Raw genomic sequence first — 27,297 nt, forward strand, 5'->3', positions numbered from 1 at the left:
AAAAGTATAATCAAAGCAAAAATTGACCAATCTACAACCATTAAACATAAGCTAAAGATCACAGTCCTCCAGCACATATGGGGCGCTCACTTATACAAATTAGTAATCAAAACAATGCGTTCTTCATTCAGCAGAAACAAGCTTCACAGAACAAGAATATCATTCAGGATACCACATCTAAACTCAAAAGAGGACACATCAAAGACACAACGACAATGACGTTACGAACATTTTCAAGGTATACAAAGAAACCAGATGGAACATCTTACTTGATGAACTACGTTGAATACATGCTGACAAAATTCTAAGGCTTGTGATAAAATATAATTCTACTGAGGACCCTCGTATTATGCTGACTGACTGCACTCGATTACACTGATCTCAATGGATGTACACCAAACTTCTGTCAAAAGCAGATTGTTATCTTGCCACACAGTCACCTTCTGCCTACTCTACGAAATAGGATACCAGAGGACAAAGAAACCCCACAATTATCACTAACCTAACAAAAGTGATAAAATGTAGAAAATATACTACGGAAAAGTTACACACACATACTATGCGACTATCAGATACAATACCATGACACAACCAAACAACAGGAAAGCACTAATTATTATACTAAACATGATGTTTCAAAGTATTTGCCTTAAATGTGGCAGGTGCCCATTTGTATTCGTCAGCCCTGGGACGGTGAGATTTCATTGAACTCCTACGATCTACTAAGTGTGCAGCGTTCTATCTACATCAGAAAACTGATAGTAGTTTTCAACAAGAATACGTTAAGAAAGGGTGTCTATAAGATATTTTACAAAATGAATCAGGGAGTTTAATTGAATCTATCTACCCCATTTCATGTTGAACGATCGACTGAATTATAGGCAACATACATTGCATACATGCACGTCGTAGTGTGCCTGCCCCCTGCCGTCTCTAAGCGCCATAACCAAAACCAAATAATGTCGCCGCAAAGCGTCAGTAAACACTTTATCTCTAACAAATGTTGTTGCCCAAGACGTGATGTTTCAGCCCTAGATGTTTGATGCACAGACTTTGGAACATGCTATATACACAAGCTTTCCAAATTTTTCGAGTGCTGAACATTAGTTCTGTTTCAGTCTCATCTATCTGCAGTTGGATGCGGCTCCCGCTTCAACGAAAAGATGTTCATGTCTTTGCATACTAAGACCCGCCATCATTTCTCCACACCAGAATTTTCTCTTACGACTATCATCAACCTCGACTCCTGTCCTCAAAACCAATTCCCTGTCGGATACTGCATACCGTATAAATGCAGACACTAGCCTATCTGGTAGCTCTGCCAAGTAAAATTGCACGACTTAGCAGTCGGTACGATCTTTCTGCGAGGAAACAAGGTTTTCCCACTTGTCATCATTATTCTGTAAGAGATGCAGTTCATTCGTTTATTCGCTATCTACTCGGTGACATCACTCGCTACCACAATTTCCCTCTTACCTAGAACATCCAACTCACCTGGATGGTCCAAAAGATGCGTCACAGTCGCAGCTTTCATTTCATCTGATTAACCGCGCGACCGCTACGGTCGCAGGTTCGAATCCTGCCTCGGACATGGATGTCTGTGATGTCCTTAGGTTAGTTAGGTTTTAAGTAGTTCTAAGTTCTAGGGGACTGATGACCTCAGATGTTCAGTCCCATAGTGCTCAGAGCCATTTGAACCATTTTTTCATCTGATTATCATCAGTAGCAACAGTTGTGTCACAGTTGGCTACTGGAATTACATCATTTTGCTCAACAGCTACCTCTTAAGACCCTTTTCGACAGAAAAGGAAGAAGGGTACAGCACTTTCCCGCGAACGCAAAGGTCCCGAGCTCGAGTCCCAGTCCAGCACCAAGTTTTCATCTGCCAGGGGGCTTCAGCTCATACTACGCTGTAGAGTGAAAACCTCATTCTACAGGCAACCTGCTTGTCTCCTATAAAGCTGCGAGAGCAATGGTCTGCTGCGACATTGTAACTCCTTCAGAGTGGAGTACCTCACCGCCTGTCTAATTCTATACTACCTGCTCGTCTGCTGTTTCCCCAATACTCGCGCTTTCCGATGCAGGGGTCGCTAACATGATTACCGTTATTACATGATAGCTACGCCCAGTAACCTCAGAATTTGACTGGTCAGCTGGCTTCGTTCCTCTCCTCAAAAGACTTTACATATTCCCTTAGGGGATAGGCGAGGTCTTATTACACTTTCCCAGATACTCTGCTATTTCAGTATCATTCCAACTATCGGATAAACTACCTCAGATGTTTCCTTACACCTCTCACGAAACTATCTTTTTACCAGCGTCTACCCTTATTTCGTTATCTTCTCCTTTTGCTGTTAGTGTTTCAATTCGTTCAGCGCCATCAAATTTGATAGGACTGCCAAACATTCACATTGCTTAGGATTATGCACTGGTGCAGCTAAGCAGTCAACACGCAGCGTCCACGTAGGCAGTGCCTACCTCGAGTTAGGCTCTATGTTGGCGAAAGTCTGACTAAGGTCTCACGCACTTACAGGAGTAGGAAGAGGAAAGTCGAGTATGACGTTTACTGTTTTGGAGATGTAAATGATCTTCGTGATTCACATGATGGGAAGAAATCCGCCGTCTGCCGTCTGCATAACACGGCAGGATCCTACATCTTGCAACTATCATGCTCCACTGTTGCTCCTTACTGCCAGTATTTCTTTGTCTCTAGCTTGTATAAATCCTACAGTGGCTTCCTTGATATCATCTTATAAATTTAACCTCTGTTCAGACTGACTGCTTGATTCAAGCCTGTATGAAGGACTGTGAAAGATAATCCCAAGATCACAGGGTATGGAATCACCTTCTTTGGTTTCCACTAGTTAGAGAGAGTGAGGAAAGTAAGTAGTACTAAATTATCTTCGTTCAGGCCCTGATGAGCACATGAAACCAGACCTGTCGCTGTGTCATCCTTTTCCAATGGCATCATCGGATGTGGTATGGAGGAGAATGGGGTCAGCACACCGCTCTCCTTGTCATTGTCGGGTTTCTTGAGCTTGGAGCCACTACTAATCAGTCGAGTACCTCCCCAGTTGGCCCCATGTTGCTGATTGCACCCCGTTCCAATCCTCTCACGAAGGAAAAATCCCTGGAAGCACCGGGTATTGAACCCTTGTCCCCCAGATGGCAGTTAGCTGCGCTGACCACTCAACTACAAAGGCAGACAAGTGGGGCGAGGTGATGTGCAGTACGACATGCTGTTTGTAGGTACCCTATATATAGTAACCAAAATTGGACACTGCCAGGAGGCGCCGGCCGACTGTCCGAGGATGTCGACTCCCCGCAACACAACAACAGCAATTGATGAACACGAAACACAACACGACAAAATGGCAAAGTGGAACAAATAGAGAGCCTGTACGTAGCAATGTCGGGAACCATGCAACGCTGAGTACAATGGACAATATGAGAGCGCAGTCGGATCACGACTGAGGACCGGGCCCCTGTTATGCTAGCTCTACAGGCGGCCGCAGGCGCCCATAGGCTGCCGCTGGGGTAGGAGTGAGGGTGGGGTGGTGAGCGTGTCTAACGATGATGCAGTGACATCCGTGCTCACAAATATGAGCAGCGCCGCCTAGCAGCTGTCGTCTACGTCCAAGCGTTCTGACGGGCTTTCGAGCTCGTCGGTTCGGGATACCAGACAATAGATGATGGTACTTTGCTCGCATGCGCAGATCGCTTACTACAGTGGCGATACTCAAAAATGTTACCAAGTTGAAAAAACACGCCTATATGGCTCGAGAACTACTTCCGTGAGTGGCTGCCTCTGTAGCTGAATGGTCAGCTCGGCTGACTGCCATGCAGGAGACGTTCGATTTCCCTGATGAGAGTACTGGTGCGGGATGTATTCAGCCTTGTGGGGCCAACTGAGGAGATGCTCGATCAATTAGTGGCAGTTCCAATGCCTCTTCAAACCGCATTGGGTGAAGCCATTGGCAGAGGATGACACGGCGGTCGATCGCGCCCGATTGGCCCTTCTAGGGCCAGAACGAGAAACTTAACCTAGTTTTACCTCACTTTCGTGTCTATTCATAAGTGCCTATTTGTTTTTCTTTCTCTTGTCCAATCTTAAGGTAAATGTGATGTTTAGGAGGAATTAATTCAAAGTGGCGCTCCTCTCGATGTCGTAGGGCGGCATCAGGGCAGTGGTGTGGACGGACGTGGTGCAGACAGTGATGATGTTCGGGGCGGTGCTGCTGGTAGTCATCAAGGGCACCATCGACGTCGGAGGGCTGGCCGTCGTCTGGAGCCGCAATGTCGAGACGGGCCGCCTTGATCCTCCAGCGTGAGTGTCACGTCCTCAAGTGCCTGGCCTCACTGGCCCTACACAGCCACTAACGCTCCAGTTAAATCTCAACGTTCTCATATTGTTCTAGAACTGTCTAACACTTAATAATTTTATCTTGGAACTCTTCCTTTTGGACCGTGTTCGCATAGAAAAACAACAATATGAGATATATATATGAAGATGGTATCTGTTCTTTCGGACATGTCCGAAAGATCAGATAACATTGGTGACCATGCAGAGCGTTAGAATGAAATTACAATGAAATGAATACCCCTATCTGCGTACAGACGTTGATAGAAGTCAACCGGGACAGTTGAAAATGTGTGCTCCGACCTGGACTCGAAACCGGGATCTCCTGCTTACATGGCAGACGCTCTGTCCATCTGAGCCACCGAGGACACATAGGACAGTGCGCCTGCAGGGACTTATCTCTGGCACCCCTCCCGTGTGACCCACATTCGCAACTTATTGTCCCGCACTATATTCATAGTGCCCTTGCACATTATACTCATTACTCGCGGCTTTACTGCCGATTCCCGTAAGAGTTCGGGCACTGTTTGTGTATCCGCACAGAAGAAGATGGTCAAATGGCCGGTGAGCCTTAACTATATATAATATATATGTAGATCTTCTGTGCGGATGCACAGCCGGCTGCGGTGGTCGAGTGGTTCTAGGCCCTTTAGTCCGGAACCGTGTGACTGCTACGGTCGCAGGTTCGAATCCTGCCTCGCTCATGGATGTGTGTGATGTCCTAGGTTAGTCAGGTTTAAGTAGTTCTAAGTTCTAGGGGACTGATGACCTCAGATGTTAAGTTACATAGTGCTCAGAGCCATTTGAACCGTTTTGCGGATGCACAAACACTCCCCGAACTCTTACGGGAATCGGCAGTAAAGCCGTGAGTAATGAATATAATGGGCAGGGGCACTATGAATTTAGTGCGGGACAATAAGTTGCGAATGTGGGACTCACGGGAGGCGTGCCAGAGATAAGTCCCTGCAGTCGCACTATCCTCTGTGTCCTCTATGGCTCAGATAGATAGAGCTTCTGCCATGTAAGCAGGAGATCACGGATTCGAGTCCCGGTCGGGGCACAAATTTTCAACTGTCCCCGTTGACATATCGACGCCTGTATGCAGCTAGGGGTATTCATTTCATTGCAATAACAATATGGGAATTGTGTGTCTGGCTTGACGCAAAACACTTTTCGTTATTTGTTTACTTGTTTTTTCCCCAAACTAGTTTCGGCGATAAATATCGTCATCATCAGTGTTTGTAAGAATGCTAACGTACAATAAATAAGGTAGTATGAAAGTATACGCAGAAAACTATATTCAAAAAATAAACAGTAAAAATATGTCATAATGTGTTACAATATTTGTATAACTATACTATTTTCTGCGTGGCAGAGTGTTCTTTGAACCAGCTCTAGAATATGTCTCTAGCGTTCCGTTCCCTAACAGCGCTTAGGGTACATGAATACTTAAAGCTCTCTATGTGGTGTCTGTTCTTTCGGACTTACCTGAAAGAACAGATGCTGTTTGATCCTGGAGCCAGTAAGGATCAAGACGCAAAGTAATTAATGACATTTAGCTGCTAGTGGATATTGATTTACAGAGCATCTGCCTAGTGAGAAGGAGACCCGAGTTTGTATCTCGGTATGGCACAAATTTTCAGCTGGGACCTGTAACCACGTCCTCCACTTGCCAGAAATGCTGATCATACTGTAAGAATTTTATGGTGTATTGTAGTGTATTATGATTATATTGAAAATAAGACAGTCATGGTTGCAAAGTTATTTTTGTTTGAAAATAACGCGTTCCGCAGCGGTTAGTCATTATCAGGAAAACGAATTCTAATTAAATAACTATCATACAAGCATTATAAGACATTGTTCCAAGTGAACCAATAGCTTAATTAAAACCGCAAACAACACTCACGTAAGGCTATCAAACGAAGTTCACTGCGCCGGCTACCAAAGGTCTATGTCAGCCACATACACATAAAACCGTCTGGATGAAAATTCGACCATCATAGTTAGTAAAAGGAACAGTCAGAAACTAGACGAAAAAATTTCGTAAATCAACCCACAGCTATAACGGAAACGTGGTCTGACAAACCAATAAAGGAAACTGTAAGTAGGCTGTTTAGGTTTTTATGTTCGTAACGTCACGTAGCGCTCTCTATGAAAATCACTGACTATGCTGTGTGCAATCTGTGGCTGATTGGCATTGTTGGAATATTTGCTATTGTAGTGTTGGACAGTTGGATGTGAACAGCGCGTAGCGTTGCGCAGTTGGAGGTGAGCCGCCGGCAGTGGTGGATATGGGGAGAGAGATGGCGGAGTTTTGAGAGCGGATGATCTGGACGTGAATCCATCAGAGAGAGTAATATATATATATATGTATACATATATATATATATATATAATGACTTTTGAACACTAATAAGGTAAATACATTGTTCGTTCTCTATCAAAATCTTTCACTTGCTAACTATGCCTATCAGTAGTTAGTGCCTTCAGTAGTTAGAATCTTATTTAGCTGGCAGTATTGGCGCTCGCTGTCTTGCAGTAGTTCGAGTAACGAAGATTTTTGTGAGGTAAGTGATTCATGAAAGGTATAGGTTATTGTTAGTCGGGGCTATTCTTTTGTAGGGATTATTGAAAGTCAGATTGCGTTGCGCTAAAAATATTGTGTGTCAGTTTAGTGGCTCAGAGCACTATGGGACTTAACTTCCGAGGTCATCAGTCCCCTAGAACTTAGAACTACTTAAACCTAACTAACCTAAGGACATCTCACACATCCATGCCCGAGGCAGGATTCGAACCTTCGACCGTACCGGTCGTGCGGTTCCGGACTGTAGCGTCTAGAAGCGCTCGGTCACTCCGGCCGGCGTCAGTTTAATGTTGATCAGAATAAATAAAGAGAGAAATGTCTGAGTACGTTCAGTTCTGCTCAGCTGTTTGAAAATCAAATAACGTAAGAGGTTTACCAGCACAGTAATTCATAAATTTTTGTAAGAGGAGGTTTCAAAACCAACGATTAATTACAAATACCTCTGAACTGTTATAGCAGCAAGTAGACCACAAAGTAGAGTTATGCTTACATCACATTGGCCTGGATGCGAAACAGCTGGGCAATCTAACCGGCAGCGGCACTTAAAATTACCAAATGGCGAATGGCCACATATATCCGCACTAATACAACGAAAGCAAGACAGTTGCGGATGAGGCTAATATGAAACTGATTAACCTATACTTGATAAGAAGGATCGAAGTAGAGTAAAATTAAGATGTAATGAAAATTAAAGTTACTGAGCACGTAGTATTGGCCATCCAGATTACGTACAATATTATGATGCATACTGTATATACTAGGTAAACAGTATTGTGGCAATCAACTATAATATAAAATTATATGAATGCGTGGTGTCTGTTCCTTCGAAAGCACAGGCACCACGCAGATCCCGCACCTGTGAAACACTATATGTAAATGGAAGGGGGATCACTGGTTATCAGCAGCAGCGGGACATTAAGCGGTAGCAGCGGCCTCCAGCTAAAATGTGTGCTGGACCGGGATTCGAAGCCTGGATCTCCTGCTTACTATGCACGTGTGGCACCCACGGCACCATCCACGACGCAGCGTTATCGCAACTGCACCGACTATGTCGGTACGCCCCACGGCAGGTCAACATTCCTTCATTTATTTTTAAAAATGGCTCCTGAAACTGGCATTGATGACTATTCTGAAACTGTAAAAGATTTATGAATTCACTCTCAACTGAACGACCGAGCGAGGTTGCGCAATGGTTAGCACACTGGACTCTCATTCGGGAGAAGGACGGTTCAATCCCGCGTCCGGCCATCCTTTTGTAGGTTTCCCGTTCCCTAAATTGCTCCAGGCAAATGCTGGGATGGTTCCTCTGAAAGGGCACGGCCGACTTCCTTCCCCGTCCTTCCCTAATCCGCTGAGACTGACGACCTCGATGTTTGGTCTCTTCCTCCAAACAACCCAACCCAACTCTCAATTGATCTTTCTGACGTTAGCTGCATTAAGAATGAAGTTTTTATCTGTTAGTGCAATATGAAAGTTTGTGCTGAACTGGGACCCGAACTCGGGTTTACCGCTTTTTGAGCGATCGCCGTAACCAATTCGGCTATCCGATCTCGCTTCCAGGGCTGAACCAAATTTCCATATGTAGTACTTATTTTTAACTATGTCCGAAGAAACATATATTGGTGACGAATTGCAGATTTAGCAAATTTATGAAATTTATTCGAAATTGCAGGATATTTCTGACGTTAACTACAATTATATATAAAGATGTCCGCCGCTCGTGGTCTCGCGGTAGCGTTCTCGCTTCCCGAGCACGGGATCACGGGTTCGATTCCCGGCGGGATGACTGGGTGTTGTTATGTCGTCTTCATCGTCATCATTCATCCCCATTACAGTTGGACGAAGGCAATGGCAAACCGTCTCCATTAGGACCTTAACTAGTACGGCGGTGCGGGTCTCCCGCATCGTTCCCCTACGCTCTGTCACAGAGTATGGGACTGTGTGCAATTTTGTCATATGATAACATGATGGAGACCGTGGTTGTTGTTTGAAGACAAATGTTGATGGTGGTAGGACAGCAACCAGCCACAAATTTACTTTCAGTTTCTTTATTCAAAGGGTACCGTTACCGGTTTCGAATCGTTGTGATTCGTCCTCAGACGGTTTACACGCTTTCTTTGTGATATGTGAAGTGTTTTTTACAGTTTTATTGTCCTAAAATATAAATAATACTTAATGATAAACATGCCACACACAGATGGTTACGTTACAGATTTTCGTTGCATGTGACTTACGTAAAACATCGGTTTGGAGTGTTTGTTTTCATAGCATTCGTCCAACAGATGTAAATGCATTCCCACTGCATTTTGCCATCGAGAAATCTCACCGTCAATGGGTGACAGTGGGGTTTGCAATGTCCAGTCATAGAATAATCGGTTCGATATTCCTTGTTGGAACGGCGGCTACCAAAAGGTACGTGAAGGTTTTGGAAGGTGATTTCTTCCCCATTATCTAAACCCCCAAAAAATTGCTCAGCAGAAAATAGCCATTCAGGAGGTCATCGACAGCATCGATATTCCGAGACTTTCAGAATTTCACTCTTCGTGTGCGCCACATTATCGCCAATTATGGCAGGCATATCGAAAATGTCATAACCTAAATCCGAATATCTGTAGTGACCTTTTTTTTGGAGGGGGTTATCAGCGTGCGACTGGTTTGATGCGGCCCGCCCAAATTCTTCTTCTGCGCCAACCCCTTCATCTTATAGCAGCACCTGGAACCTATGTCCTGCTCAGTCACCTAGGTATTCGACGTACTCCATCAGTTTCCTCTCCCGTCCTACCTGTAGTAATGATGTTTATTCGACGTTTTTCGTGTCGAATTAAGTGTCCGAAAGCCGTAGTTTGCAAGTAATTTACGTTTTTTTTCACATAGTTCAGTAACTGACTGCCTGGATTAAATTCAGTTTTCTCGAAGAAGGCGTGAAGTTCCACCTTTGCCGATCCTTTTATATTTGTATTTGTTTTCTTCTTATTGCAAGATCAGCGACAGAGAGCAGTCTGTTTACCTTACTTACAGACTGGACCTGGACCCCACGGTGCGCCAGGCGCTACCCAGCCTGCTGCTGGGAGGCGCCATACACTGGCTGTTCATAGCGGGCGTCCACCAGATCATGATGCAGCGCTACCTCGCACTGCCCACGCTCACCAAGGCCAACATGTGAGTATGTGTGACTGGCTCGCAGAATATTTGACTAAGTGAACCCAGTCATTACATTATCTGCGGACCGAACTGCACAATAACCCTGGGTTCGGTATGGGACGGCGGTGGGGTGGGTGGACTACTGTGGCCTGTTGTGGGGTTGTGGACCACTGAGGGCTACGGTGGGACGAAGCCACTCCGTCATTTCTAGATCCCTGGTTTCAGTACACACAATACACAATACAATATGTAATATGTAATAGGGGAATGTTGTTACCAAATGTCTCGAAAAGTTCCTGACCAGTCTACTTCAGATTTGTACACGATACTCTAATGAAAATTCGGATGGACATAGGCTATATACTTTCAGTACATATAACATACAAATGTACAGTATATGTAATGCTCAGAGGGAAAATATTGTTACCAAGATACACTCAAAACCGGCTGCGATAAAGACAACGCTCTGCTGTAAAAACGTGCGGTTTTGTCTCTTTTGTCACAGGCAGAAAACAAGACTCACAGTGAGAGAGTTAGGGGGGGGGGGTTGGGTAGGGGGAAAAAGAGATGGGCGGAGGGGTGGAAGGAAATGAACATAGGGAGCGAAAACAGGAGATTGACAGAAAGAGGGGGTAAGCAGAGTTGGAGACACAGGAGGAGGAAGTGATGGACAGAGAGGGGGTGAAGGAAGGGGTAATGGACAAAGAGAAGGGAGGAGGAGATGGACAGAGGCAGCAGAGGAGAAGGCGATTAGGGTGTATATCCAATTCTCATACTTGTTAGAAACGTGTGCTTTCTCTCTTCTTCCTTCTCCACTTAAGCAAACTGAGCCAAAGCAATGCTTGGCTGTGTACAGGCAGTTTCATATAAATATTGACTGAAGTTACAAATTTCTGGCATAATCTATTAATTAAGAGGTATAATCTTAAGTTAAAGGTTAACACTTCATGACAAGTATTAAAGTTAGATTTTGTGTGTATGACTTGATGGAGTGTAACATACGGCGCAAAGATTAGTCAGACTACTTTCTCCCAACATTTGAGAATGAGACAACTTTACCACTTCCCACGAAGTTTACACATATTTACAAACCTCCCAGAATTTTTTTTGTCTCTGAAACTCGACACAAATTCGTAGAACGAAGAAACATTATCCCTTAGTATATTTTCGCTGTTCATGCAGTAAAACTTCACCATCAGGCGTGACGTCTATTTTAGTACTTCTTTGTTACTATATCTATTCTCAAGAAATTTTTCAGAACAATATGCAGGTGTACTACTGAATGTACCTGCAAAACCATATCATCGTACAACAGGTATTTCAAGAGATATGAAGTCATAAACACTGAGATGCGTGGAAAAACTAGATTACTACATCAACTGATTTGTAAGATAATCAGACGTTTGAAGCAGTTCTATGCATGAGAGTTAAATTCTTTAAAAAGTCCGGGATGGGGATGAGGAGGTTACTAGGCGGCGAATAGGACCTCCTGTGTGGTCAAAATTACTTAGACGATTTATAAGACAGAATCAGCTGCGCTATAAAATTGTTGGCGATGCTGAGGAGTACAAGAAGATATCGTCATCGGACGATGGAAAGGAACTGCAGAATGATTTGGACAAAATTTCTACTTGCTGTAATGAAAGGCAGCTCTCTTTCAATGTTGACAAATATAAGATAATGCCTGTAACAAAGAGACTGAACAAGGTAGAATATGGCTAGAACGTTAGTGGTGAACATGATGAGTATAACCCATCGTATAACTATTTGGGGGTATAAACGAAAAGCAGTATGAAGTGGGGCAACCACGTTTATTCAGTTCAAAAATGTGCGTTTGTAAGGGAAATCGTATGCAATACGTTGTTGCGACCGATTCTAGAATATTGTTCCAGTGTTTGAAGACCAAATAATGTAGGCACGGCAGCAGAAATGGTTGGCTCTGAGCACTATGCGACTTAACTTCTGAGGTCATCAGTTCCGTAGAACTTAGAACTAATTAAACCTAAATAACCTAAGGATATCACACACATCCATGCCCGAGGCAGGAGTCGAACCTACGACCGTAGCGGTCGCTCGGTTCCAGACTGTAGCGCCTAGAACCGCACGGCCACACCGGCCGGCGCGGCAGCAGACATCAAACTAATGTGAAGCCGCGTTGTTAGCGTTGGTACACGGTGTTCGGGCTAGACATACACACAATCAAATGTTTGTAACGAAAGAACTCGACATTTTATGGTATTCGGTAAATATGCTATCGATAGAGACACTCTCTAAATTGTGATTACCACTTCATGAACAACGCTGACTCGTATGGTTCATGTACACTAAAGTTTACTGTGCAGCAAGCGGCCATACTCCTGACTGTCAATATGGAGACGCCACAACGAAAGACGCAGTGTGTGCTATTGTTAACAGAATTAAAACCTGTGGCAGGTGTTTAGCAAGGAGTGAATAGAACGTGGACCTCTCACAAGTAAATCTATTTATCACTGCGACAGAGCTCTTCCAGAAACGGGACGTTTGACTTCAAATATTGGAAAATAGCCTAAAGCACATGTGAATGAAGAGCCCATGAAACGTGTGCTTTTGGTAGATATCCTGTGAAGATGGTCCACGACCGAAACCGGTAGACATTAAGGTACAAATAAAAGCAGCTATGGTTAAAATGCATTTTAACTATAATATACTATAGTCTGGGTAATTTGCACGCTGTGAGTTAAGCTGCCTCAATACATGTATACACTTTCTAACTTTAATACTTGAATTATTGTGGTAAACCTTTCACGTAAGATCATCCCTCGCAATACCAAGTTATGGTGAGGGGGGGGGGGGGGGGGGGATACTTGATGCCCATCTTCTGAAAGTATTGTAGCATATTCAGTTTCTCCACATTTTAAAAGCTTTTAAAAATATTTCCTTTTTTAATTAATTGTTCTACCAGATTCCATACATGTTTAAATGTTTCTGTTAAACTTAACCCAAAAATGTAAGTCTCAGTAGTAGAACTCACTTTCCCAATGATGGTCATATTCAAAATTTACAAATTGGTTGTAAAGTGGGTAGTACATGTTATTGAGAATTAGTTGATATATTTATTGTTTTTAAAGAGTTCTTCTACCAGATTTCATACATGCTTTAAATATTCAGTTAAACTTAACCCAAAAATTTGAATCTCAGTAGTAGACGTCACTTTCCCCAGTGAAGGCTGTATTCAATATTTTCAAGTTCAGGGCCTTACTTACACGTCAGTATCTCTTCAAAAAGTATGTTGAGAGCTAAAGTCAAAAACAATGAACCAAATCTGCGTTTTATATATTTTTGTGGTGGTTATAAAGTCGGTAGTATATGAGGTTCAAATGGCTCTGAGCACTATGGGTCTTAACACCTGTGGTCATCATTTCCCTAGAAGTTAGAACTACTTAAACCTGACTAGGCTAAGGACATCACACACATACATGCCCGAGGCAAGATTCCCAACCTGCGACCGTATCGGTCGCGCGGTTCCAGACTGAAGAGCCTAGAACAGCTCGGCCACACAGGCTGGCGGGTAGTATATGTGATTGAAAATTAGTTCCTATTACTACGAGTTTGGGGACCGTGATTACACGTCAGTACGTCTGATATAATACAACAACGAATTTCATTTCTTACAATTTTTAGGGTGGGGCCCCCTTGGTAATGCGCGTTATGGAAAATGCCTTGGCACTGATAGCTCTTTATGAGTAAGTTGTGACAGTCTTTTTAATTTTTAAATGCGGTCAATAATTATATGAAATTTTGAAAATTAACATTTGATTGACCCTGGAAGCCGTTAGACAGACAACCTTTAATAGGACCTGGTGACCGTTTTACCCATTTAGTAGTACAGATATGTAGAGGGTCAGTGAGAGTATTGGAGAAGAAAAAGTGTATTATTTGTAATCCACCCGCTCTTCACATCTTGTGAAACACCATGTGTGTGCTCTAGCAACTGTTTGTAATTTCTGTGCAGAGCTGTGTGCATCTTCACTGTGGGGGCGATATCCCTCGTCCTGATGAGCATCTACAGCGGCCTACTCATCTTCGCCAAATATTTCGACTGCGATCCACTCACCACCAAGGTATTTGCCAGATTCTGTGTCTTGCTTTGTCACCTGTACCAGTAGTTGCCTTGGGCTCATGAGCGGGTCATGTGTAGAGACAGAAAGTGTAAATAGTAAACCTAACGTTTTGTAAACTGACACTTTCCTGTAACTGAGTAGCTCCTGTAAAGCAACAGCAACCCTCCCAGTATTACTTCTATGAGAAAACTTTACTGACAAAAATAGCTCATGTTTCACGTTTTAGCAGAATTTACCAAGCTATGTGATAAGTGAATTAAACCTGCCATTGAAACCTGTTAGTCAATGGAAGGCAGGATTCTGTTACGATTGTGGACGGGGCCGTAATCAGTTACTATTGGTTGCCTTTTACAATTACACACATTTATTTTTAAAACAGTAATTCCAGACTCAACAATAAATGAGAAAATAGGACACATTATTAATGAAGGAATAAACAGCTGTGTAAATAATAGTGTTTTCAGTGCGTTACAGTTTAGCAAATTACCAAAGAAAAAGATACAGATAATATTTTTTGAAAAAACAAGCCACTGTGATTATGGCTGAAGGCTTTACACAACAAGAATCAAGAATGGCAATAAATTAAGAATGTTTAAGAACTCACTGCAATTACAAAAATGGCTCTGAGCACTATGGGACTTAAAGTCTGAGGTCATCAGTCCCCTAGAACTTAGAAGTACTTAAACTTAACTAACCTAAGGACATCACACCCATCCATGCCCGAGGCAGGATTTGAACCTACGACCGTAGTGGTAGCGCGGTTCCAGACTGTAGCGCCTAGAACCGCTCGGCCACTCAGGCCGGCACTGCAATTAAAAAGTTAGTGGCCACAAACACAGCATAAGGTATCAGATGCCAGGAATAGCAGTAAATAAGGTTTTAAGGCTTATTGCTAAAATACAAGTATCGAATTATTTTTTTCTAAGCAAATGACCACAATCACGGCTGAAGACCTTACACGCCGGTAACGGTAATAATATAAAAATTTTTGATACCTGCAGTTCAACAGAAATACAGGCAAAGGTTAATTAAAAGAAACAAGCAACTGACCACCAAACGGGTGTAATAAGATCATGATAACCTTGTAACATAACTCTTACACTGCTTAATTTATTCCAGAAGGTGACTGTAACTGTTAACTAGACATACATAACGTTCAATGTAGTTATTACGAGGTATGGTAATAAATAATACAATAATAAAACACAAGGACCAGTCACAGACGGTGCTCCAGGAAACGACCTCTAAAAGGTCCCGCAACAAACACTTTCGCGAGAAAATGAGATAGGCAGCCAAGAGTTGCTTTCACTTCACACGATGGTAACTCACACTAGTGGCAGTCTAACGAATGACTAATGACAATCTTGCTAAAGCTGCCTGACGTCCAATAAACCAAATGCAAGAATGGAACAACATGCCAAAGCCGGAAGCAGCGGACTGCACGACGCCCCTAGAATACTGTGCTTAGCGCGCCCGAACGAGAAAGGATTCACTACCACCAGAGTAAAAGAATCACAAATGGCCTAGAATCAAGAAAGCAGTGGCAAGGCGAGGAAACATACATTGCCACTACATACATTAACCCCCAGGGCAGGAAAATGGGGCGCTGGCGGCCACCAGGCAGGAAAGTATACCGCTGCCTGAACTTAACAAATTGTAACAAGCTGAACGCAGTAAATAGTAATCAAAAGGCGAGGAAAGCTTATCAGATGCACTTTCCCTAAGCACTCCTCTCGCTACTCTTCGCCTCGGCGACACTATGAGCAGCAACACGAACCGAAGTCACTGGAGAATCGCGAGACGTCACAATGGTGGAGGATTCTCTACTTGAATTGAAATGCACTCATCCTAAAGCCTGTAGGACTTGGTTTACTGTGAGGTCGTGCACCCTCGTGACCACAGCCCTTCCATCCAGCAGTCCATGCGCGACGCCAGCGGTCCTGGCGTGTCCTCGCACTGCGCGGACCTGTCTCCTCCTGAGTCCCCAACCGAACTGGCACGACACGGAAAAACAACGACGTCGCCCCAAAGATAGGGCAACAGTTACTACATATCGATAACCGCCGCTGCTGCCACTAGCGGACAGGCAACGCTTGTGAAACGAGTGGCGACAGTCAAGAGGAGAAGAAGACAAACAACCGCAACCATGCCAACTAAAGGATACGGACCGGCCTCCAAAAGAGGGCGGAGACCTACAAACGGCACCAACCCGAACCGCAGCACGGCTCAGACATGTTTCAAGTGAAATATCTCTAATATACAAGGGGCTTTCAGTAAGTAATACAACGCATTTTTTTTCTGAAAGCTTGTTGGTTTCATTTGGTATTCCAATACACCTCATTATTCCCCACTATTTTGGCTATAAAATCCTAATTTTAAACAACACCCATTCAATGCAACAGCCTTACGCCACCTTACTGGCAGGGCCTGTTTGTCAGCATGACACAACTCTATTGGCCGACGTTGGAGCCAACGTCCTGCTGCATCAATAACGTCCCTGTTATCCATGTTCTCCTTCCACAGAGTGCTTCCTTCTTTAGGTCGAACAAATGGAAGTCAAAAGGAGCGAGATGCCTTCAGGCAAACACCTTTGAATATCCCAAATGCCGGCCAAGAGTGGATGAGGCAGCACTACTAACAGAGATGTCCTGTTGTGCAGTGTGGTGTTTGATCCTGATTCGTCGATCACCTAGAATGAGAGTGTCCGCACGTTCCAGCGTTACAGGAGTCACAGCTGTGTGCGGGCGACTGGCACGCTGGAGATCGGACAGGATGGGGTCTAAGAAGACATTCTGAAAGCACCTAAGAATATCTGCGATGCTCTGTTTGGAGCACACCTCCGTTACAGACGCTATTTTGAAGCCTACGTATAGCGCCGCAACCTATCGGAAGCTCGTGAAACTACAGGGACTGAAGCCGGATGTCTCACAAAAAATTCCGCAATTTTCGAACTGGAACTGATCGAAAAAAATGTGTTGTATTGCTCAATGAACGCCCCTCGTATAACCTTGGAATAACAAAAAAGGTAAAATTTTTATTGTTCCCAGAATCCACTGAATAATGCACTCACTTGGACTGAAACAATTACTGATATTAATAAATACAAGTAAGAAATGTCTCACAAAAGCTCTGGAGTCCTTTACTTAGATGATTTATGGGATCTAAACAAAAGCCTGCCAACACGCATCTGTCAGTTTAAAATTTTCTCGCAGTCTAAAGCCGCTTCCACAGCCGACGTTCCGCACGGCGTCGCGCAAGAAAGCACGAAGCAGAGAAGCGCAAAATTGCACTGAGCGGAGCAGAACTACGGAGAAAGAACAAGAGTGTTCGTAGCTGCGCAGCAAACTTGCGGTGTACACCGACCACTTGAATAATAATGGAAAACGAGAAATGCTGTCCAAACAGAGCCGCACACGAATGAACCATTTCCTTTGACGTACCGACACCGTAAATTGTTGCGCACAGCGGCGCGGTTGGAAGTCCAAGCGCATCGCGGTCGGTGTGTATGCGGCATTAACGGACCGGCCTATACACGCATCAATTTATCGGCCGACCGACCAACCGATTAATTTCATACCAGCCTACACACGTCCCGATCGATTGTACTCAGCGACTACAGCGCCGTCCTGTTCCCACTGCTAGTTGTGATTGGTATAACGTAACGTAACGTTCTACGAGAATCCACTTGGCATTACACAAACACAAGAACAGCGAGTTACCTTGGCTGTTCTAGAGCTAACAAGACGAGGGAAAGTTGTGGGCAAAGGCATTATTAATGCAGAAGAAGAAATTCACACACGTTCTGCTACTTAAGAAGCTGCGCCGGAGTTATTTAACAACGACTGAAACGATAACTGCGTGGAGATCGCTAAACGAGCTTTTATTAGATGACTATTTTATATGTGAATGTCGATGTTTAGTGATCTTCATGGTAGTAAGAAGTACATATCCGATGTGGACCTCTTGCAACACCGACGGACAATATGTTGCACAAAATTTTAAATCATAAGATCCAATGATGATATTTTAGCTCTGTCGAAACCGGTCACCCAGCAAAATGCTTTTTTTTAGCGTTCTCAGCTTATGACGTTTTCTTCAGTTTTCATATTTTTCACATCACCCCAAGGCTAACAATGTCAGGAACACGTAACTGAAACTTGCACTGCGCACCTGCTGAACTTCATTAAACTATATTTGACGAAAAATGATGCAGGGTCATTCCGTACAAAATCAATGGTGAATCTTAAGATGACAGTTTCAGATTTTGGTATTATTTGGTTCATGAACACCTACATGTTTAAATAGTAGAACTGTCAAATAGCACAGTACTATCTCTGACCACTTTTGACCAATTCAGGTTTGAAAACTCAAGGGTGTGTATCCAGTCATTAGTTAGGCAGCAATCTCCCCATTTTCGGAGACGTGCTGCTCAGTAATGAGCAGTAATGAGACCTAAATTTGTTTACAATTCTAGCAAGTAGGCCACTAGTTGGTATAATGTATAACATATAGAATATATCATTCAGATTTTTTGTGAAAAATGTTGAAAGACACTTTTTCCATGTTGTGCTTTAAATTGGTGATTTTTTTTTACACAGGGAACAATAGAGATCTCATCTTGTGTACTGTAACTCTTCAGTACTGGTATTAAGTACAAATAACAATGAAAAGGATTTAGCATTGCATTCTTACCTTCACATGAAGATGATTCCATAGCAAAAAAAGTCAAATTTAACAAATTTGAAAGTCTTGGGTTGGGGGCGTAGGGATGGAGGGAGGACGAGATACGTACACAGTTGAAATGTTTATACATCTGGTAGCAGTGTGACGTGCAAAGATGAATATCCCAACTATCTTTATTCATTAGAGTAGAAAGAAAACACCACCTACGCATGTCATCCACATTCAACACTACAGGGCACTGTTAAATGCAAACCGTGTATATTCCTTGAAAAACAGTTCCAAAAATACTTGTGGTTAACATATAAGTCAGAAATGTAAACATGTGAGAACTGAAAAGTTAACAATCATTTTTCTCAATATATATGTTGTATTTCACTGTCAATTAGCTTTTCAATGTAAAAAATTGAAAGAGACAGCTTGTGTGCACAAATGAGGTGATATATCCATATTCTGTTACCGTAAATTAAAAGATACTTCAACAAAACATAAGATGAGATGCAAATTATAATCAGAGACATTAGTAGCTTTTTAATTATGTACCACTATGTACAGCTAAAAAAATTCTTCAAAGAACGGTCTCATAAATAAATTCAAGTATGAAGAAGGAAATTGTACTTTTAAAACTCTTCCACCTTGCATATAACTTTGTTTTCCTTGATGCAAAAACGAAAGCAGTTCACTTAAGAGCAAGAGATATGATTTTTTCACAGCACTTATTATCACGTTTACAGGACCGTACATTGCGTCTTTGTTATTATAGGAGATATGTATAATATTGGTGAAAAGGTCACAAACAGCGAATTTCCTGAAAGGAACTGTTATTTATCAATAGCCATACAGTTAACCTCAACATCTTTAAATTCATGTGACGCCTGGGAAATGTGTCCTATGTACCAGATTTCGCCATATTTGAAAGCCACATTTTGCCTGACTTGCTGCTGTTCTCACAAATCATTTTCATGAGATTCCACAACAACAGCGCCCCCATTTGCATATCTTGGAACGCTGATCATTAGAAAGGTATTAGCAGCAATGACTAGGAATGCATGATTTGAACTGTCTTCATTGTATATGTAACTGTGTTTCAAGAAACCTTCACACGATTTAACCTCCTGCAAAGAAACATGGAACATAATAACGCCATGGATCTCGTTGTGCATGACTCTTTCAGATTAACTAAAATAAGTCGTTTCTGTATGTGAATCTTCTTGTTATTTACAACAGCGAAAACATGGGTTTTTCTTCCTAACACGAAGGATCTTTTTCCGGGCGCAGCGATGTCGGAGATTTGATGTTTTACCGGATTCCTGGTATTCACGGTACACGCGTGAAATAGTCGAATGGGAAAATCCCCACTTCATCGATACCTCGCAGATGTTGTGTCCCATTGCTCGTGCACCGACTAGAACACCAAGTTCAAACTCAGTTAACTCTTGATAAACTGCCATTGTAGCAGTAGTAACCGATCTAACAACTGAGCCAGACACTTGTCTTACATAGGGGTTGCCGACCGCAGCGCCGTATTCTGCCTGTTTACATTGTATTTGAATACGCATGCCTATACCAGTTTCCTTGGCGCCTGAGTGTATATCGATAAAATTGATTGCTAACTGTTTTCAGCTCTCACCTGATTGCATTTCTGATCTACAGGTCAACCACAAATATTTTAGTAACAGTTTTTTAAGGAATATACATGATGTTTGTTTACCAATGCTGTGTAGTGTTGAATGTGGATTACGTATGCAAGTGGTATTTTGAATCTGTTCTTTGTCTATGAATAAAGATAGTTAGGTTATTCATCATTGTACCTAAAATTGCTACCAGATATATAAACATTTCAGCAAAAAATCAAGTTGAGATTCAAATGTCTACATACCCTCCACCAACACCCAGGACTTCGAAATTCGTCAAATTTGTCGATCTTTTGCGTTGAAGTCATCTTTTAGTGAAGATAAGAACTACTAATTGCAATGACAAATTCTTTTTCTTCTTATTTGTACTTAATATTCGAACTGAATAGTGTCAGTGCACAAGATGAGTTCTCTAGTGTATCCTGGTTCAAAGTTATGACATATAAAAAAAAACTGTGTTATTTCAACTTTTGTCATAAAAGATATGAATGGTGAAGCCTACTTTTTATAAATTATGTCAGCGTAATGGCCTACGTACTAGACCAGGCTGTTCCAACCGAGCTCCAGGGAGCCGGAGCACTCCGGAGCGCTCACGGCAGCAGCTCGGAGCCCGCGTGGAGGGGGAAAGCGAACTCACTGCCCCCTGGCCGCATGCAGCCGCAACTGACGCAATAATCCGTGTTCAATGACAGCTATGACTAGCCGCGGGAGCCCTGTACCTCTATTGGAGGATACCTTTCTATTCATTGAGAGGGATGGTCGTCCGCAGTGTCTTGTATGTCATAAAGTAATTAATTCTGCGAAGAGGTACAATATACAACGACATTATACACGTCTTCACGCAGCGCACTACGATCAGGTAGAAGGCGTTGCACGCAGGGAACTGGTGGCCAGGCTTAAGAACGACATACCAGGAGACGTTAAGTTTAAAAACGGTTTCGTAATACGGAGGGTATCAAAACATGCAACATAGTTCGTGATCTGTAATGCGTTTATAATTTTCAGGTGAATGAGAGCGGAGAAAACACTACTGAGTCTGCAATTCGAGCAAGCTGCAGGGTGGCTCACATCATTGCGACGAGTGGCAAGCCGTTTTCGGTGGGACCACTCGTAAAATCGTGCATGGTAGCCGTTGCAGAATGTTTGTTTCCAAGGGAGGTGCAGGCAATTGAAGGGGTTTGCCTGTCGAAGCAAACAATGTCTCGACGAATCCTAGACATGGCAGCGGATTTAGAGACACAGCTCAGGAAAAAGGCGGAGAGCTTTGTTGCATTTTCGCTAGTGCTTGACGAAAGCACCGACATATCGGACTGTGCTCAGCTTGCAGTTTTTTTGCGTGGAGCTGCAAGTACCTGAAGAACTCTTGGATGTGGTACCACTCGATTACACCGCAACAGGACGTGACATTTTTGAAGCTGTTTGTGAATCAGTGGACAATATGAATTTGCCGTGGGATAAGCTCCATTCTGTAGCGACAGACGGTGCACCACAAACGATCGGGTGTCACCAAGGTTATGCTTCTTGTTTGAAAAATAAACTCAGGGACGAATTCGGGAAAGACATTTTGACTCTTCATTGTTTTATTCACCAAGAGGCACTGTGCGCTGAAACAATAGAGCTAGGTGGCGTAATGAAAGATGTCGTGAAGTGTGTGAATTTTGTGCGGCGTCACGGTATGAATCATCGCCAATTCAAAGGATTCCTGAAAGATATGGAAGCGGAGTATGGGGATATACCTTACCACAGTACAGTTCGTTGGCTGAGTCGGGGAAAATTTCTTGACGTTTTCTTTGCCATTCGTGAGGGAATAACCCTTTTTCTCGAAATGAAAGGGGAAGAAATGCGTTTTCTGAAAGATATAAAATGGATATCAGAGCTGGCGTTCCTAGCTGACATAACTATGCATCTAAATAATGTAAATCTGTCATTGCAGGGCAAAGGGCAGCTAATAGTTGACATGCACGACCAGATCAAAGCGTTCATGCAAAAGTTACGTTTATTTGAGAGGCATATGAATAATGGACATTTAACGTTCTTCAATCGTCTTGCTTCTTTAAAACTACCTGAAGGTACTACTTTCGGCGATTACCAAGCAAAGTTAAAGCAGCTCATCACGTCGTTTGAAACACGATTCCGAGACCTCACTAGTTTTGAAATGGAACTTAAGGTGTTCAGCATTCCTTTCTCAGTTTCCCCCGATGACTTGTCATCATCCTTCATTTGGAGATTATTGATTAGCAAAATTCAACTTTGTTGAAAGACAGGTGCTACAACACGTTGGATTTGTCATGATGGTATCGTTCATTACAGCAAAAAACATTTCCCAAGCTTCACAACAATGTTGCTCAGATCATGGGCATGTTTGGATCTACGTATTGTTGTGAGCAGCTTTTCTCAGCAATGAAAAGAGTAAAAAGTAAGGAACGATCGTTTCTTCAGGATGCAACAATGAAGGCCATCCTCCGCATTACCGCTGTGAACACTTTGACGCCTGATATTTTCGATCTTGTAATGAAAAGAAAAGTCAAGCTACAAAGGCCCAATAAATTTAGTATGCAATTTCTTATAAAACAGTTGTTTCTTATTTATTTCCTGAACATCGCATTTCCTGGTGTAGCATGTCACCACGTCTTAGGAGCTAAAAGTATGAGGTTGTCGATCTTGTAAGACGCAACTGGCACATCAAAACGCTTGCCTTGCCGCCTGCCTCAGCCTGCCGTGCCACCTGCCGGCGTGCGGGCCCACTTGAATGGTCACAGCGAGCGACACGGCTCCCTGGAGCAGGGAGCGCTCCGCGGCTCACAACGAAGCCGACGAGCTGGAACAGCCTGTACTAGACGCATAAAAAATTCACATCTGTAGGTGAACTCATTACTGAGTCATAGGTCTCTGGAAACAGGGAAACTGGTGCCTGACTAATGCATGGAGCCTCAAACCTGAATTTATCAAAAGTGTGAGAGTTAGGAGGTGATATTTGGCAGTTTTACTATTAAGGCATGTAAGTATTCATGTATAAAATATGACTAAATTCTGAAATGGGGGAATACAATGGTAAAGAAAACCAGTTAAAGAAATTATGTTCATATAAACTCTATGAATTTAAACGTATGTTGCACAAAAGGTGCTCTCTATAAGTTTAAGAAACTCGTTACAAATTAGAACAAAGACCACAAATGGTGATGGCACACATTATATAAAAGCAAATGGGCTTTCGGCCCGGCAGCGCTACAGAGGGCACAATTTAAAGGGGTGTTGTGATGGGAGAGAAGGTGGGGATCAGCTGTCGATTGGTGATATAATCTGCGCAGAATAACGTGGCCGGTAGACACACAGTGGGCACGGAAAGTGTGAGGAGAGCAGTGGTGGTGGGGTTGCAGACAGGCAGTGTAGAGGAAGAGCCAAGAGCTGGAATGAAGTCCCTTCTTAACTGAAGCCTACACTCAAATCGTTTTGGAAATATTAAGTGGAGCTCTCCACACCCACACTTGCATGGTGACAATGCAGTAGGATCTGCTGTTACCTGTGCCCTGGTTAGTATTTACAAAGAATTCAGCTGAAAATACAGCGAATTATTTTCGCTTAGCTTGTTAACAGTTTGTAACTTTCAGAGAAGCTTCATGAGTGACCAATTTTGAATAAAACTCACATATCTCTGTAGCTGCCATACTGCACTTTGCTCCTTTTGCCGAAACACAGAGGAGATTACACAGTCATCTCATTAACATGTGTAGACGCAATTGCGAGAGAATTCTGAAATAGTGGCTTATGAAATTTACTAAGTGAGGAACTGAGGAAAGGTAAGGTCAGTAGCTTATGAAAAAGCACATCCTTGGTACAAACAAAACATGTGATGTTTTCGCTTAGGTTGTTCCAAAACCCATAGCATTTCTTATTTTGCCAGATATTGATGGTGCTAAAACATACATTCCTTCATCGGAAAAGTCTGTGGTTAGAATTATATATTAATACCTTCAGCTGATGACGGGCGTTGATATATATCAACGAGGCCAGGTGAAAATGTGTGCCCCGACCGGGACTCGAACCCGGGATCTCCTGCTTACATGGCTGACGCTCTACCCATCCCGTCCCTATAAGTATATAGTTCTTGCAACACCGGCCATGACCTTCCTCTCTTGTGCGGATGCGCACATACTACCCAAACTCTTACGGGACTTTGTAAGAATGTCTTCCACGAGTAATGAGTGTGTTGGATAGGGACACTACGAATGTAGTGTGTGGACATATAAGGTGATAATGTGGGTCTCGCTCGCGGGAGGCGTGCGCGAGATAGCCCCGGCAGTCGCACTATCCTCTGTGCTCTCAGTACCTCAGATGGATTAGTCAGAAGGTTGCTCGCCCTCTGTATAAAAAAAAAAATTTAAAAAAACCTGAGTAAAAGGAATCAGCTATCAACTTGAACGAATGTCTTGCGACATCCGCTCAGACCAAACGCAAGGAACAACATCGAACATAAAGGGAAAAAAAGAAAAAGATGTTAAGTCCAATAGTGTATAGAGCCATTTGAACCATTTGATTTGATAAATTGGTTCAAGGATCATGAAAGATCACTCACAAACTCTTGTTAGGATAATACTGTGGCTGGACGAAAACGAAAAGGTTGTCATAACTTTCTGTGTGTTCATGGTCCAACATTTGATACATTACTGGAAATGGTTCTCCGCATACATTGACTGTTCCCATACATAGTCACTCGTCCCTCCCCCCCCCCCTCCACCCTTCCCGAATTAGTACCCGCAGACGCCAATGTTCCCATCATTAATAGAAATATTAAAATGACAAACGCAGTTCCATCAAGTCAGCGCGTATCTATGACGCTGCGATATCTTGCTACTGGCAATTCTTTCGACGACTTAGAATTTATAATCTATTTCACCTTACATTATTTGACTATAAAGTGTTTGAAACGTTATGGAAACTGTTATGGAATAATACGCGCACTAAGTAAGTAATATCCACAGAGATAAACATCTGTACGTAAGTTCGCTGTAACTCATTTTTTTAAAAAAACATCTTACTTCATAGCTATTCCGTATATTTTATGAGCAAAAGTCATACGATGTCATTCTTAACACCTCTGCTTTTGTACTCGTCTGCCGTAACATCCCACAAAATTGGCAATGATTTCTAATTTCGATGTAATAACAATGCTATTTGGTCTTGTTTTGCACTGATTTTCCACACAACAGTAACAAACGTAATCTAATCTACTTTCCTTGGTCTCTACAACACGCGAGAGACTGTCAAGGATAGTGTTAACAGTGACGACAGACGACGCAATATTTCCAAGTAGCGCAATGTACACTACTGCCCATTAAAATTGCTACACCAAGAAGAAATGCAGATGATAAACGGGTTTTCATTGGACAAATATATTTAACTAGAACTGACATGTGATTACATTTTCACGCAATTTGGGTGCATAGATCCTGAGAAATCAGTACCCAGAACAATCACCTCTGGCCGTAATAACGGCCTTGATACGCCTGGGCATTGAGTCAAACGGATGGCGTGTACAGGTACAGCTGCCCATGCAGCTTCAACACGATACCACAGTTCATCAAGAGTAGTGACTGGCGTATTGTGACGAGCCAGCTGCTCGGCCACCATTGACCAGACGCTTTCACTTGGTGAGATATCTGGAGAATGTGCTGACCAGGGCAGCAGTCGAACATTTTCTGTAGCCAGAAAGGCCCGTACAATACCTTCAACATGCGGTCGTGCATTAACCTGCTGAGATGTAGGGTTTCGCAGGGATCGAATGAAGGGTAGAGCCACGGGTCGTCACACATCTGAAATGTAACGTCCACTGTTCAAAGCGCCGTCAATGCGAACAAGGGGTGACCGAGACGTGTAACCAATGGCTCCCCATACCATCATGCCGGGTGATACACCAGTATAGCGATGACGAATACACGCTTCCAATGTGCGTTCACCGTGATGTCGCCAGACACGAATGCGACCATCATGATGCTATAAACAGGCCCTGGATTCATCCGAAAAAATGACTTTTTGCCATTCGTGCACCCAGGTTCGTTGTTGAGTACACCATCGCAGGCGCTCCTGTCTTTGATGCAGCGTCAAGGGTAACTGCAGCCACGGTCTCCGAGCTGATGGTCCATGCTGCTGCAAACGTCGTCGAACTGTTCGTGCAGATGGTTGTTGTCTTGCAAACGTCCCCATCTGTTGACTCATTGATCGAGACGTGGCTGCACGATCCGTTACAGCCATGCGGATATGATGCCTGTCATCTCGACTGCTACTGATACGAGGCCGTTGGTATCCAGCACGGCGTTCCGTATTACCCTCCTGAACCCACCGATTACATATTCTGCTAACAGTCATTGGATCGCGACCAACGCGAGCAGCAGTGTCGCAATACGATAAACCGCAATCGCGATAGGCTACAATCCGACCTTTATCAAAGTCGGAAACGTGATGGTACGCATTTCTCCTCCTTACACGATGCATCACAACACCGTTTCACCAGGCAACGCCGGTCAACTGCTGTTTGTGTATCAGAAATCGGTTGGAAACTTTCCTCATGTCAGCACGTTGTAGGTGTCGCCACCGGCTCCAACCTTGTGTGAATGCTCTGAAAAGCTAATCCTTTGCATATCACAGCATCTTCTTTCTGTCGGTGAAATGTCGCGTCTGTAGCCCGTCATCTTCGTGGTGTAGTAATTTTAATGGCCAGTAGTGTAAAAGGATATTTATGGCTCAGAAATGGGTGGTTCAGGGAATAAGTGGTGTAAGTTCACGAACCTCTGTCGACCCCTG

At 43.2% G+C, this 27,297-nt stretch overlaps 1 protein-coding gene across 1 annotated transcript in view; it reads left to right on the forward strand.

Moving 5' to 3' along the window:
* The window catches only part of LOC126092004 (sodium-coupled monocarboxylate transporter 1-like), a 191,880-nt gene that overhangs the window by 104,801 nt on the left and 59,782 nt on the right, over nucleotides 1-27,297 (forward strand). The window contains exons 7-9 of the mRNA XM_049907380.1: nucleotides 4,173-4,327; nucleotides 9,963-10,103; nucleotides 14,077-14,185. Coding sequence (XP_049763337.1) covers nucleotides 4,173-4,327; nucleotides 9,963-10,103; nucleotides 14,077-14,185 — 405 coding nt within the window. The remainder of the gene's footprint in view (nucleotides 1-4,172; nucleotides 4,328-9,962; nucleotides 10,104-14,076; nucleotides 14,186-27,297) is intronic.

The sequence above is a fragment of the Schistocerca cancellata genome, chromosome 7, assembly GCF_023864275.1.
Source record: "Schistocerca cancellata isolate TAMUIC-IGC-003103 chromosome 7, iqSchCanc2.1, whole genome shotgun sequence".
Classification (NCBI taxonomy): Eukaryota; Metazoa; Arthropoda; class Insecta; order Orthoptera; family Acrididae; genus Schistocerca; species Schistocerca cancellata.